The 15,865-nt window shown below is 38.4% G+C and overlaps 1 protein-coding gene across 1 annotated transcript in view; it reads right to left on the reverse strand.

The window, feature by feature from the left end:
- AFF3 (ALF transcription elongation factor 3) overlaps positions 1–15,474 on the reverse strand; it is a gene marked incomplete at both ends in the record, with an annotated part of 292,751 nt that extends 277,277 nt beyond the window's left edge. Inside the window, one exon of the mRNA XM_083361292.1 lies at positions 15,422–15,474. Coding sequence (XP_083217418.1) covers positions 15,422–15,474 — 53 coding nt within the window. The remainder of the gene's footprint in view (positions 1–15,421) is intronic.
- Positions 15,475–15,865: the final 391 nt, after the last annotated feature.

Below are 15,865 nucleotides of genomic sequence, written 5' to 3' on the forward strand. Positions count from 1 at the left end.
TTCTTTGGCACTGCCTTTCTTTGGAATTGGAATGTAAACTGATCTTTTCCAATCCTGTGGCCACTGTTGAGTTTTCCAAATTTGCTGGCAAATTGAGTGTAGCACTTTTACTGCATCGTCTTTTAAGATTTTGAACAGCTCAGCTGGAATACTGTCACCTCACTATCTTTGTTGTTGCTCAGCTTTCCTAAGGCCCACTTCACTTCACATTCTAGGATGTCTGGCTTCAGATCAGTGACCACCTCATCATGGTTATCAGGGACGTTAAGCTCGTTCTTGTATAGTTCTTCTGTGTAATTTTGCCACCTCTTCTTAATCTCTTCTGCCTCTGTTAGGTCCCTGCCATTTTGGTCCTTTATCATGCCCATTTTTGCATGAAACCTACCCTTCATCTCTCCAATTTTATTGAAGAGATCTCTGGTCTTCCCTATTCTATTGTTTTCTTCTATTTCTTTGCACTGTTCATTTAAGAAGGCATTCTTATCTCTTCTAGCTATTCTCTGGAATTCTGCATTCAATTGGGTGTATCTTTCTTTTTCTCCCTTGCCTTTTGCTTCCCTCCTTTCCTCAGCTATTTCCAAAGCTTTCTCAAGACAGCCATTTTGCTTTCTTGCATTTCTTTTTCTTTGGGATGGTTTTAGTTGCTACCTCTTGTACAATGTTGCAAACCTCCATCCATAGTTCTTCAGGCACTCTATCAGATGTAATTCCTTAAATCTATTTGTCACCTCTACTATATATTCATCAGGGATATGATTTAGTTCATACCTGAGTGGCCTAGTGCTTTTCCCTACTTTCTTCAGTTTAAGCCTACATTTTGCAATGAGAAGCTCATGGTCTGAGCCACAGTCAGCTCCTGGTCTTGTTTTTATTGATTGTATAGAGCTTCTCCATCTTTGGCTGCAGAGCACATAGTCAATCTGATTTCTGTGTTGACCGTCTGGTGATGTCCATGTGTAGAGCCGTCTCTTGGGTTTTTAGAAAAGAGTGCTTGCTATGACCATCATATTCTCTTGACAAAATTCTATCAGCCTGTGCCCTGCTTCATTTTGTACTCCAAGGCCAAACTTGCCTGTTATTCCAGTTATCTTTTGGCTTCCTACTTTAGCATTCCAATCCCCCATGATGATAAGGACATCATTTTTTGGTGTTAGTTCTATAAGGTGCTGTAGGGCTTTATAGAACCGGTCAATTTCATCCTGTTCAGCACTGGTGGTTGGGGCATAGACTTGGACTACTGTGATATTGAATGGTTTGCCTTGGATTCGAACTGAGATCATTCTGTCATTTGGGGGATTGTATTCCAGTATTGCTTTTCCTACTCTTTTATTGACTATGAAGGCTACTCCATTTCTTCTGAGGGATTCTTGCCCGCAGTAGTATACCTGATGGTCATCTGAATTAAATTCACCCATTCCTGTCCATTTTAGTTTGCTGATTCTTAAGATGTCGATGTTCAGTCTTGTCATCTCTTGTTTGAAAACCCCATGGACAGTACCAAAAGGCAAAACAATAGGATGCTGGAAGATGAGTCCCTCAGGTTGGAAGGCGTCCAATATGCTACTAGGGAAGAGTAGAGGGCTAATACTAGTAGTGCCAGAAAGAATGAAGCGACTGGGCCAAAGCCGAAAGGACGCTCAGCTGTGGATATATCTGGTGGTGAAAGGAAAGTCTGATGCTGTAAAGATTTTTTCTCCATAGGAACCTGGAATGTAAGATCCATGAATCAAGGAAAGCTGGACGTGGTCAAACAAAAACAGAGTACTTAACACCATGGATTTTGCTAGACAAAGGAATTAATGAAAGGAAAATGTAGATATTTTTATATTCTTATAGCAACAAAGTAAACATTTCATGAGAGGTGTACAGTACATAACTAATTTCATCAGTATTAGCTATGTTTATAGCCCATAGACATTAGAGATTTCAATGATGAATAAATAATCCAAATAGGATAAGACATTCACAATATATTATATGTGTCAACCTAAATGCCAGTTGTTGTTTTTTTGTATGACTAACTGTAAATCAGTAAAGTTAAAACTAAGCCTAGTTATTTTGTTGGGACTTGCTTAATATAGTTACATTTTTCAAAATTGCTACAAAGAGCCAGAGAGAAGTGACACAGAATTTTATGAATCTGACCCTCAAACCTTTAGCAGAACTCAGCATATAAGTTCCTAGATTTCAGCCCCACAAACAATTTTGATATAAAAAGAATCAAAGGAAGAAGCGTTAATAATCATGGCAGCTTCTGCTAAATTACGGAAGTTTTAGACAGGAGCCTACAATGCAGTAGAAATGTGAATTCTGGAATCATTAACTTTAAAACATCTGTTTCTAAACTGATAATATTGTTCATTAGAAATGAGATCTGAGTTCAATGGGATAAATTTAAATGAATAAAAACTTTAAGTCAATGATTTTGCCTTTTACTCCATCTACCTGTTCCTATAAATGATAGCTTCTTCAGTTAAGAAAGAATTCAGCAATGTTATAATGCATAATTCCAGGGCAACTTATTCAACCACATGCCTTCCAGATGTTCAACTCCTCTCCTTTCCCAGCCAGCATGGCCAGTTGACATGGCATATCTGGAGCGCAAATACTGACAAAAACTCTTCTAGCACTATCATCTTCAGGACCACAATTGCACTTAAGTCCAAAAAAGTATTGGATGTATGGTATTTTGTTTGCAAATGACCTGGGTCCAATTATGATCCAATCTATCAATTAAAACTTAATCTGCTAAGAAACAAAAACTTTTGCTTTTGTTTTTTAATATAAAATCAAGTAGGAATTCAGTGTAGCTTCAGTACTTTTTCGTGAAAAGAAAAAAAGCAGATTCTGTTTAAAATTATGCTTGATTTTAAAAATGCATAAATGTAAATTCAAGTCAATGTAATTTTTAAGCCAGCTCAGAGTTCTGGTTTTTCTTTAATGCAATGCATACTGAATTGAACAAAAGATTATCAAACATTGCTAAAAGTTGAACTTTACTTAGGTAATTTGTACAGCAGGAAGTAGTATTCAGATCTTAAATTTAAAGTTATATGCATAAAATGTATGAAATTTTTATTGTTCAAATTTGTTGGAAACTGTTAGGAATATTTTGTGGCAATATATGTTTTTACTGCATAGCTATGTTATGCCTTAGATCACTTACTTGTTTATAACTACCATGTTTCCCCGAAAATATGACCTAGCCATAAAATAAGAGCTAGCTTTTTTGGGGGGGGGTTCGGGCTAATATAAGCCCTACCCCCAAAAGTAAGCCCTACTTAAGACCCTGCCCACTGTAGCTTTTTGGCAGGCCGGATCACGTGCAGCTCCTGGTGGCTCCGCTTTTCATTCAACAGGCCATTTTACAAGCTATGTCCACTTTGTGTCTTTCCTTGTTGAAGAATAGGAGAAAAAAATAAGCAAAATGCAGAAATTCCATACATAAAATAGAATCCCATTCAGGTTTTATGAAATCTGGAGAGCTTGTCATGCTTTCCTGCAGTTCTCTTATACGGTTGGTTGTATGTGGAAGCTTCTATTTTTTGACATAATCTACTTCAGAAGTTCACTCTGTTACGCGGCACTCGGGATTCGACCCACCAAACTGCCGACCTTCTGATCGACAAGCTCAGCGTCCTAACCCACTGAGCCACCGCGTATTACTCGTCCCAGCTTCTGCCCACCTAGCAGTTCGAAAGCACGTAAAAATGCAAGTAGAAAAATAGGGACCACTATGGTGGGAAGGTAACAGCGTTCCGTGCGCCTTTGGCGTCTAGTCATGCCGGCCACATGACCACGGAGACGTCCTCGGACAAACGCTGGCTCTTCGGCTATGAAACGGAGATGAGCACCGGCCCCTAGAGTCAGAAACGACTAGCACGCATGTGCGGGGGAACCTTTACCTTTACCTTTACTTCAGAAGTTATTTCTAGCATGTAGGCTAAGAGTTTGGTTTCAATGTAAGTGAAATCTGAAAAAATACTAATACAATACTGAAGCACTGTATAAAATAGACTTAGAAGCATTCTCTGATTGAGCATGTAGGTGCTCTTAGATATGTATTTAATTAATTTGACATTTAATCAAGCTGTGTCTATTAAATCAAATGTGTCTCCTGAATTTTTACTGCCAGGTTTATGTAACAAAATAATTTTGTATTGTCAAACAAAGAAGACATAAACATATATAGAGATAATTGAGGAAGTGCTATTTCTCCCATTTCCATATTTCAAAATTGGAAATCTTGGTAAAGAAATTAAAAATATTAAAACATATTGTTACAGCCTGGTTTCTTGAAGATACTGTAATATAAAGATACTGTAAAGAGCCTTGGTGGAGCAGTGGGCTAATGCCTCCTTAAGTAACACCAGCTGCCTGCAATTAGTGCAGGTTTGCGTCCCACCAGGCTCAAGGTTGACTCAGCCTTCCATCCTTCCGAGGTAGGTAAAATGAGGACCCAGATTGTTGGGGGAAATAAGCTGACTTTGTAATAATGCCGCTTGGGGGGGGGGAAAGCCCTAATAAGCAGGCATATACATAGAATGAAGGCTATTGCTAAGCACATTTGATCATCTGACCCATCCACTGCGATAATCAAGTTCGCAGATGATACAACTGTGGTGGGTCTTATTACAGGTGGGGATGAGACAGCATATAGGGCGGAGGTACAAAAACTATCCATATGTTGTAGTAACAACAACTTGCACCTAAACATCGGCAAGACGAAAGAGATGGTGTTAGACTTCCGGAGAAAAAAGGAGGAACCTGCCCCACTTTACATCGGGGAGGACTGTGTAGAGAGAGTTTCCTCCTTTAAATTTCTGGGAGTCTACCTCTGTGAAGATCTGACCTGGAAAGTTAACACAACCCAGGTAGCTAGAAAGGCCCAACAGAGGCTTCACTTTCTTAGGATCTTGCGGAAGAACAGGATAGAACAACAGCTAATGACCCTCTCATATGGTATTGTGGTTTGGTATGCTGGTCTGACAGCCGCGGACAGGAAAGTATTGCAGAGGGTAGTGAGCACAGCACAAGACATTGTGGGCTGTTCCCTGACACCACTGGATGACATCGCCAGGGCTCGTTGCCTTGGAAGAGTGAGGAAGATTCTCAGGGGTGACTCACACCCTGGACGGTATCTCTTTGCTCTCCTACCATCCGGTAGGAGATATAGGAATATAGCCAGCCGTACCAACAGGCTGAAAAATAGCTTTTATCCGTGGGCTGTTAGGCTTTTAAATGGGACATAATCTTATGCAGAATTGACTTGGGAGGCCGGTGTGTGGTGTAGTTGGTTCACATAGTGTGGTGGGATGGAGGGTTTGTTGTCACTGTGTGTTGGGGGGAGAGAGCACAGGGGGAGGCTCAGCTAATCTCAATGTACACATGTTGTACTTTGACAATAAAGGTTTATTTAATTGAATTTAATTGTGCTTAAATTGTAAGCCGCCCTGAGTCTTCGGAGAAGGGCGGGATATAAATGGGATTAAAATAAATAAATAAATAAAGTAATGACTAATTTTTAAGTTTGCTTCTATTTTTTTTACCTTCCTTTCACTCATATCTGATTATCAGATATAGCCTGGAGCAGACCCTGCAGTTTTCTGGCAAAATTTTTCAGAAGTGGCTTACCATTGTCTCTTTCCTAGAGCTGAGAGAAAGTGACTGGCCCAAGATCACCATGTTTGTCTTTTTCCTAACGTGGGACTAGAACTCAAAAGTTTCCTCATTTCTAGCTGATCTTTTACCCACTACACCAAACTGTCTCTTTTTTCTATTTATACAAAAGAGCGAATAAGATCATTTCCCAAACAATGTAGATTTATCTTAATTTTCTATTTGTCTTTTTCCAGGTTGTAGGAGAAAAGTAATTTCCTAAAGGAAATAACATTGTTGTTCTTCATTATTCTTTTTAATCCACCAGACTCCATTTCCTCTGTTACTGTCAAAGGGTCATTGTCTCAGAATCTGTCACATATAGCAGTGGTCCCTAATCTTTCTGGCGCCAGGGACCAGTTTTGTGGAAGGCAATTTTTCCACAGACCAGGGGGGGAGGACCGTGCAACCGAGATCCCTTGCATGTGCCATTTACAGCACTCCTACGAGAACCTAATGCCTGATGATCTGAGGTGGAGCTGAGGCGGTAATGCTAGTGCTGGGGAGCACTGCAAATATAGATGAAGCTTCGCTCATTCATCCACCACTCACCTCCAGCTATGCAGCCCAGTTCCTAACAGGCCAAGGACCGGTACTGGTCTGTGGCCTGAGAGTTGGGGATCCCTGCCACATATTACAGAAAGCAGGAACAAATTCAAATAAATCTATTAATCAAGCAATAATTGCAGATTCAACCAAATTTTAATTAAACTTCATACATGGGAAAAGAATGGTTTCTTTTATGGCATTAATGATCACTTTTCACACTTTTTTTTTACTATGAAACATGTTTTAAAGTTATTATACAACACTACTCTACGTATAACTAGAGCATCACTATATAAGTGATATTTATCTTGAATTTTAAACATGACATGAAAGAACAAATTATTAATTGACTAATGTGATTGTAAAAACATGACATGTTTATATATTAATAAAAAACTGATTACACGTTCCTTTTCTGACCTTTTTTTTTCTTACATTTAAGAACAGAAACTTTTACCATGGAACACTTTCCTATGTTTTTAAGCCAATATTCTATTTCTCTCTCTTTCTGACATTTTCTTTTCCCTTATTAATTTGCTTACATCCCCCAGGCCCAGGGAGCTGTCAAGGGAAAAGACACATCAGGATCCAATCTAGGTGGGTCACCATGACCAGAGGTTTAGTCTTCCGAGCTTTCGGACTCTTGCTGGGGCCCCCATCCTCAGTGAATCTCTGTCTGCTTTGGGACACATCATCCCACTCTTAATGTGGTTGTCCACATACACTCTAGGCCCTAGGCCTAGGGCTAGAAGGTATCATCAGTTCATTAAGAACAAATATTTTTTTAAAAAACATGCTTAATATTAAACATTTAAAATATGGTTACCTCTCCCCATGGATCTGGGGATATTTTTATATTTTTTAAAAATGTCTGAATTGCATCTCCTTTTTTGCATTCCCTAATTTCTGGACATGTACTATAATGCAAGACTATGCATACTGACTATGTTTTTCAATATGGTTTCCCTTTTTTCTCAAAAGCCATCCTTTTAAAATCCAAATCTAGTTTTATTCTGACTTGGATATTTTGTTCAATACTTTCTCAGCAAAGTGAAGTGGCTATGCCTGCATATACATGGAAACAACTGGAAGCAGCTTCTGAATCAGCAAAGCGAGCCCCCTCCCCCAAAGCAGCACTATTTTAACAAATCTTGCTTCATGTCTGATTCTATTCAAATACACATTTTAATGGTTTTGCGCAACCCTATTCCATGCTCACTTTTCATGCAAATTAAGCATATTATAAAAGTTGTTTTGTATCAAGGAAAACCACTGTATGTTCAAATATTTATCAAATATAATAATTGTTTTGAAGTTCTGGTTAATCTCCTGCTGGGAAAATTAAGAATATTGGGATGCATCAACTAAAGTCAAACGAATATGCATCTCTATAAAGAGCGCTACCTTATTCTAGGACTGCAATCTCAGTTTCTTCTCTGTTCTAAAATGGTTTTAGAATTCATATTATTTATTTTGTTTTGTTTCTCTTGCAAGAACAAGAAAAAGAAACATACCGTTTTCCCTTTCTTTTTCAGGATCTGCAAGATATATGGCAGCTGTGGCTTTTTGTCAAAGGTCAACATACAGCATAGCTAACAAAGTGACAATAAAATACATTCTGACAGCAGTAGTTTCTGTCTGCCAATGCTAAATTAAGAGTTGTCCAACAAATTGGAAACCTTCACAAAACCAAATCATGAGTGTCCTTATTTGCACCATACTCTCTATTTCTGAAGAAAAATCTAAAAATCCTAAGACAACATTAGTGTTAGCCTTATTATCAGCTAAGAAATGTGCATTTTTGACTGTTTCATAATGCCATAATAAAAGGAAATATATGCTTATAATCATAACTGATCTGGTATATCATTGTGTAATTTGGTATTTATCTTATATAGTCCTGCTAAACGTTTCTGTTTTTGAAACAACATTCCTGAACTCAAGAACTCATTGTGAATGAGATGCTAGGAATGATAGAATTTGATTTAACATATTATAAGCAAGTCACCACACTGTGTGTGTGTGTGTGTGTGTGTACGCACACTGAAACTATATACAGGATATTTTTTATAAAAGTACTGCATCTGAAACAGATGAGCACTGTCCCTTATAATCAGCAAAAACTAGTGGAGTAAAATCTGTAGGGACTCTTCCCTTTACTTCATCTTTTAATTTATTCCATGTTTGTCATCTTTTTTAATTTATGTAACAATACATCCATTTATTATGTAAATATTTCATTTACTTCAAGATAAAATAAACACTGATTTAAAAACCTACATCCTATATGTTCTTCTAAACAAGCATTTCTCAAACTTAGCAACTTTAATTCCAAGAATTTTCCAGCTAGCTATAGAAGTTGAAATCCACCCATTTTAAAGTTGCCAAAGGCGAGAAACTCTGATTTAGACTATATGTAATGACTAGCTGAGGGAGCAATAAAGGAAGAAACAGTGGGTTGATACCAAACTTTGTTATGAATGCAGTAGCCTTGCCAGAATCACTAAGTATGTGAATTATTACTAACTTATTTTTCATGACAAAATCTAAGAAAATCTAACCTATTTATTTTTATAACATTTTAATCCTGGTTTTATTATCTTTCAGAGCAACTCAAAAAATTAAAAAGAGAACTCAATCTTCCACTCATGTTTTGTCTTTTTACAGTTAAGCTATACAAGGGACAGAGAATGGAATATAAGGAATTTAGTTCTTCAAGGCTAAAAAAAGAGGTAACCAATATAATCTCATGTATATGTAGCTCAATTTGGGAGAAACTTCACTTCCTGGAATTGTCCTTAAACGGTGAACAAGTAAACAAACAAAGTTCCTAAATAAATCTCCTTAACTATCTGTATCCTTAGATAAATATTATTTACTCTAAAGTGAAAAATCATTGCAGTGTCATAAGCATTTGTAGAAGTTGCTCACATTTTAAAAAAATAAGCTATCTTAATAAAAATATTCTGTCGTTCTAATCTATTAGTGTATTTTTTCTTCTTTTTAATGTGAATCACCAACAAACAGTGCACTTGGGTGGTATATAGATTTCATCATCATTGTCTAACCACTGTAGGATGAAGGCCTCTTTGGCATGTTTCCAAGCAATACCGTCTTGAGCTTTACTTTCACAACTGGGACCTCAATACTTACTGATGTTATCCCTCCATCTTGGTTTAGATCTCTTTTGTGGACACTTTTTACCAAGTGGAATACATTCTATAACTGCCTTAATTTATCTGCCATCAGTTCTTCTTGCCATGTGACCAGATCATTTCCATTTAAATTCTTTAAATTGCACTCTTTTGATGGCATCATATATTTACGTTTCTTCTTTAATCCATGTGCAGGTCTTTCTATCTTGTCTTGTGATGCCAAGCATGTAACTTTCCATGGCTCTTTGGGCCACCACATAGCTTTTGTACTGATTGTGTCCATGTTTTGCTGGCATACGTTACAATGGGTAGCACACACTGATCGAAAACTTTTCTCTTCAGGCATAGGGGGAGGTTGTTTTTGAAAATTATATTCAATTACTAAATGCCTGCCAACCACATTTAACACACTGTTCGATTTCTCTTTTTGTATCACCTTCCTTGAGATCCGTTGGCCAATGCATATGTAGTGGTCTACTACTGTACATTTAGTTCTTCTCCAGATATATTTTTTCCTTTGGTGAATTTATTAAACATAACTTGGCTCTTTTTCAGGTTTATTTTTAATCAAAATGGTTCTCTTGCTTTGTATAACTCTTGTGTGTGTCTTTGTAACTCTTCTGGGTCTTGTGAGAAGAGAACAACATCATCTGCAAACCTTAAGTGGTTTAGATAGGCACCATTAACTTTTATTCCATTTTTGCCCAGTCTAGTTTGTGAAATACTTCTTCAAGGCAGGCTGAGAAAAAAGACAGGTGATATTGTATCACCTTGTTGTACACCTTTTTCTATAACATAAATTTAATAAATAAAATAAACCACATTGAAATTTACTAGGTCACTATAATATGGGACTGTGATTTTTAGCATCCCTCTTTTTTTATTCCCAGGTGTGCCTTTTCTTACAGAAGGCTTCTGGGAAGATACACAATGAAAAATTATTCTATCACATGCTTAGAGTTTGAAGTGGTAACAACCAGCATTTCTGCCATTCATGCACTTTGCCTTCTTGATTCGCAAATATTATGGCAATCTGAGAAGCTGTCTTACACCTAGTCAAACGAATGAATTGTCTAGCAGCTCATATTGGACATGCTGATCAGCAGCAACTTTCCAGATTTTAGAGTGGAATTCCTTCAGTCATATCTGAACCAATTCCCTCAAAGGTTCCATCTTTGGTTATGGGAGGAGAGGTGTTGCCTCCCGTTGATAGGGCGCGCAATTTAGGCGTCCTCCTGGACTCACGACTCAGTTTTGAAGATCATATTGGAGTCGTGGCCAGGGGGGCATTTGCCCAGGTTCGCCTGGTGCACCAGTTGCGCCCCTATCTGGACCGAGATGCCCTACGTACGGTCACTCATGCACTCGTTACCTCTCGGATAGATTACTGCAATGCTCTCTACATGGGGCTGCCCTTGAAGACCACCCGGAGGCTTCAGCTGGTGCAGAATGCAGCCGCGCGGGTAGTGATGGGATACTCCCATATTACACCCCTCCTGCGTGAGCTGCATTGGCTACCAGTTGTCTTCCGGGCAAGATTTAAGGTGCTGGTACTTACCTTTAAAGCCCTACATGGCTTAGGCCTGGGATTTATGGAACCATCTTCCGGTTGAGCTCCGGATGGCGCCCGACCTTCGCTCCTTCCAGCGTGATCTAAAGACCTACCTGTTTGAACAAGCTGACCTGGCCTGATGGGTGATGGGTTTGGGTTTTATTGCTTTTTATGTATTTTAACTTATTGTTATAGTTTTTGGGCATCTTGTTTAATCTCTTTTAATTTTTGTATTCTTGTCTTTTAACATGTATTGCCCTGTTCACCGCCCTGAGTCCTTCGGGAGAAGGGTGGTATACAAATAAAATTATTATTGTTATTGTTATTGTTATTGTTATTGTTATTATATTTGCAGGACCGTCTGCTACCGGGGACGACTTCCCATCGCCCAGTGCGCTCACACAGAGAGGGCCTCCTCAGGGTGCCGTCGGCCAGACAATGTCAGCTGGCGACCCCCAGGGGGAAGGCCTTCTCTGTGGGAGCACCAGCCCTTTGGAACCAACTCCCCCTTGAGCTTCGGATGGCCCCGGACCTCCGGTCCTTTCGCCACGACCTCAAAACTTTCTTCTTCCATCAGGCTGACCTGGATTGATGATGGGTTTTTAAATATGTTTTAATTTTTAAATGTGTAGTTAGTTTATTTTGGGGCTATTTAATTCTTTTTTAATTTTTGTATTGTTGTTTTTTATTGTTGTTAGCCACCCTGAGTCCTTCAGGAGATAGGGCGGCATATAAGTCCCAAAAATAAATAAATAAATAAATAAATTCTCAACCAGCAAGACAAAAGATTCAAATCTCATTTATGTTCTTCATCTTTTAAGGAAGTCTTATCTTCTCTTATTTTACTTTTATTAGCTATGAATAAAGCATAAAGTATTTGCAGATTTTAATGGTAGCAAACTTCATTCCAAAGTTTTAGAAACAGCCATAAAAGAATACATAAGTAAATGTATTTATCAAAGTAAATATCAAAATGGCACAGAAATACACACACATGCAATACATTTTGTGTGTATAACACATATGCATTTGTGAATTACCTTGCCTTTTTAAAGAGTCCTAAGATATTCAAACATAAATATTTTCATTAAATGTCTACAATATGATTTACAGTAATTTTGCAAGATTCTCAGCTTGTTTTGTCTTGCATAAACACAATTGTAGATGCAGTAAAGTGCATTTAGAGTGCAGCCAAATAAAAAACTGCTTCCCCACCAACATATTATTGCTTTGTCAATGAAAAATGTAGTGAATTGATTGCAAACTAACTGCACATTATACACTTTTTTAATGGATACAGAAAATACACAAAGTGCATTATATTGCTCTAAGTGTTTCTTGGGATTAATTGTATTACTGGTCATTGATGAACTATTATTTAAATTATCTCAAAGTATAAGCAACCTAAACAACAGACTATACATACAATACATTTTATGCATTTTCTGAATTCCAAAAAATACAGCAATTTCAGCACAAATATATTTATGAGCAATATCCTGCAGTTGGAAAACCACTGGAGAAACAGGACACCAATAACAGGAATTATTTGCAGTAACAACAACCTTACAAAAATGTCTAAATGTCTGCATTATGCATCAATAATACTGATACAATCTGTACTATAAAACTATGTTATGTCTTTTTGGTATGTAATGACAATGAGATTTCTCAAGCTGCTATTCATTTCCTCATCACATAAGAACATCATTGGGTTAAGCATTTTTATCATAAAAACTATAAATGGCTATAAAATCTTATACTTTTAAGTAAAGTAGTCATCAAGTATCCTGGCTCACACTACTTAGTGAGCAACCAAATCATTGTAAATACAGTCCAAAATGCAATGCATTACTGCTGTTACCCAAGAATGTGGTTCCTTTTTATGCAATAATATTGACAAAATGTGCATTTTTCTTATTTGCAAATATCAAATAATTTTTTGAAAGAGGAAAACAAATTTATTATATCTAAACATCATGGTCAAGTTTATTGAAGGGGTGGAGGTGACAGAAATTCTGTAAATATCAATAACCCAATTGCTCGTTAAAAAAAGTAAAGGATGGAGAGAAAAGAAGATGCACAATGTGGCATAAGGCCTCCAATCTCAAGAAGCTTGCAGGTCATACTGTGGTGAAGCTATGATGTTATCAATATTCAAGCTTTAAGTTTAAAGCGTCCACTTTCTCCTATGTTTGTAAAAAATCACTGTTCTCTCAATTAAACTTAAAATGACTGAGCAAAATAGCCTCTTTTTGCAATGAAATACTGCTTATTTAATCTGGGCAATAAAGAATGAAGGCTAATCAGTAAAATACAGAATGTTAATATTTGCCATGCAAATCCCATCTCAAACTATTTATGTCATTCTCAGGATATAACATACTGCTTACTGCTGAGTATGATGAATCAATGACAATATCTGCAACCATATAAATCTTATCTCCAAACAAAAATAATATATATATATTGTACAATTCTCTTAAAGTTGCTCTCTAGGCAAATCCACAGTATTTATTTAAGGCTAACTTTTTAACATTAGTGCAAATAGGCAATCATGGTACTTAAGCCTATGAAAAAAAATATTGAAAATTAAATGTACCAAAAATGCATCTAGTCTCCCAACATTTTTGCCAGATTTCTTTAAACATTAACTATGCCAAATAAATAGTTAATTTCCATAGTAAAGGAAATTAAGGTGTTTTTTACCTATTATATTCTTCAATCCAGATATTCAAAACTGAATTTGCCTAAAGATATTTAAAAGAAAGTTGCATAATGGTTTAGTTCCAAAATAAGAATTGACCCTGATAACATCTCATTCACAGTCTACTAGTAAAGTTATAATGACATTTATTGCCTGGTAAATTATTGATTATATCTATTCATTGAAATCAAGATTAATATGGATAGAATGTATCCATTATCAGGGGCTCTAGAATCTAGAATCCAATACCTCTAACTCATTAGTAATTGTAATGTACAACTCCGTTTGTAATGTATTGCATATAGCCCAAGAACATTTAAGATTTAAACTTTTCAGTAAGCCATTTCTCAATTCATTATTAGCAAAGCTTATATAGCACAATTACAATATCTTTTTTCCATAGAAAACTCACTGCCAGTCTTATCTGCCTGGCAAATTTTGAATGCATTCTGCATAATGTTCAGAAAAAAGCAACTAAAATTAGATGGGTGGATGGACAGATTTGAACATACTGTATGCATTTTCAATGAGATATTTCCACAATTCCTAAACCTGAGACAACACTACAAATAATTTTTCAGCAAAACAACTCCAACATTATCCCAATTACGCTAAACATAGAAATATCTACATATCAGAATAACTGTATCTTCTGAACAGCTTCCTTGCAAAAAAGAGAATAGACTGTTTTATATAGCAAATAGTGACTTAGGACATATGTAATAGGAATTTTAAATGAATGTATATTGTGCTTCTTTAAACTCAGAACATAAATAATCATTCATTTAACCATATGATGTACTTACTTCCTCCCAAAAACACATACAAAAGGTTAAGCCATAAAGGCTATAATCAACATGAAAGCTGGCAAAGACTGAAGTGGCACCCAGCAGTTGCAAAAAGTACCTGAGATGCATAAACAACAGCCACACACACAGATCAAGGCTAACTCACAGCAAGGGCATTACTGTAATTATAGAGGGAATGAGCTAAGGTGCCCATATGCTAAATGCCATCAGTTGCAATTACTGTACTGGAGGCATTCACTTGTGAAGGCTGGCCCTTTGAATGGCAACAAGAAGGAAGAAATTTCCACCTTTAGTGGTTAATGATATTTCTAGAAATGGTTTCTGACTGCTGCCAGATGTCGCTTGGAAATGCAGCAATTTCTATATTTATTGACACAAGGAGCAATCCAGGTGATGGCGCGGGTCAGGCTGGGGAGCACAGCCTAAGCCGTAAAAAAGGGGGACAATGACTCGAGAAGCAGAAGGCGGATTGGGGGGGGGGGAATCGGGCAGAGCAAAATCAAGGTGTTTCCAAGGAAAGAAAGGAAAACGGGAAAACACAAACGCGCCCGGGGGGGGGGGGAGGGAAGGAGCCCTGGGGAACTTGCTCCGAAATAAGACGGAGAAAGAGATGAATAGTTAAGAGGGAAGCGGGAGAATACCAGAACTGAAAAGGAAAATTGCAAAAAAAGAGTGGGAGCACAGAGAAGAAACCGAGAGGTGCAGTTGCCGAACTCAGCCCCCAGAATGAGAGTTTCGAAGGACAGCGTGAAGAACATCACTGCGAACGAAAATACGACATGCAATAATACTGCCTCATTTTAACCTTCTTAGTATTATTACTGCGTCTCCAGTATTCGTAAGAATACTAGAATAACACCACCACAACCATTCCTAACGAGGCGCGTTACAGGATTGGGGTAGCCCATTCCCGCGCCTCTTTCAGAACTCCGGCACCCGAAGTGGAAATCCAGAGCAAGCGCAGCGCTCTCAACGCGACACTCAGCCTTACCAGAGAGAATCCAGGTCCCATTCCTGCAGGAGCGCCAAGTCGAAGCTGTCCATGGTGAAACCGAGGGAGCTGGAAGATGTCAGCACCGCTCCGCTGCAGCCGAGCGGCAGCCACGCTGCCTCCTCGCAGCGCCGCGGGTGGGCGCACAGCGGGGAGACTGAGCTCACCCGGCCCCTCCCTCGCTCCCCGGCTAGAGAAAGACGCAGCGGTCGGAGGGGTTTCCCCCTCTCCCTCTCTCGGCCCGCGGCAGGCGCTTCTTCGCCCTCGGTCGCCTGCCGCCTCGCTCGCGTCCTTGCCCCTCCTCCACCGCCTGCCCGCTCGGTCGGCCCCGCGCGGGGATGCGTGTATGGAGCGTGTGACTCGCTCAGGCTGGCTGGCGCGCTCGCCGAGGCTGCTGCAGGAGAATCTCCCGGCGGCTCCTCGGGGGCGGCTTGAAAAATAAAC

Source organism: Vipera ursinii (assembly GCF_947247035.1).
Source record: "Vipera ursinii genome assembly, chromosome: 4".
Lineage (NCBI taxonomy): Eukaryota > Metazoa > Chordata > Lepidosauria > Squamata > Viperidae > Vipera > Vipera ursinii.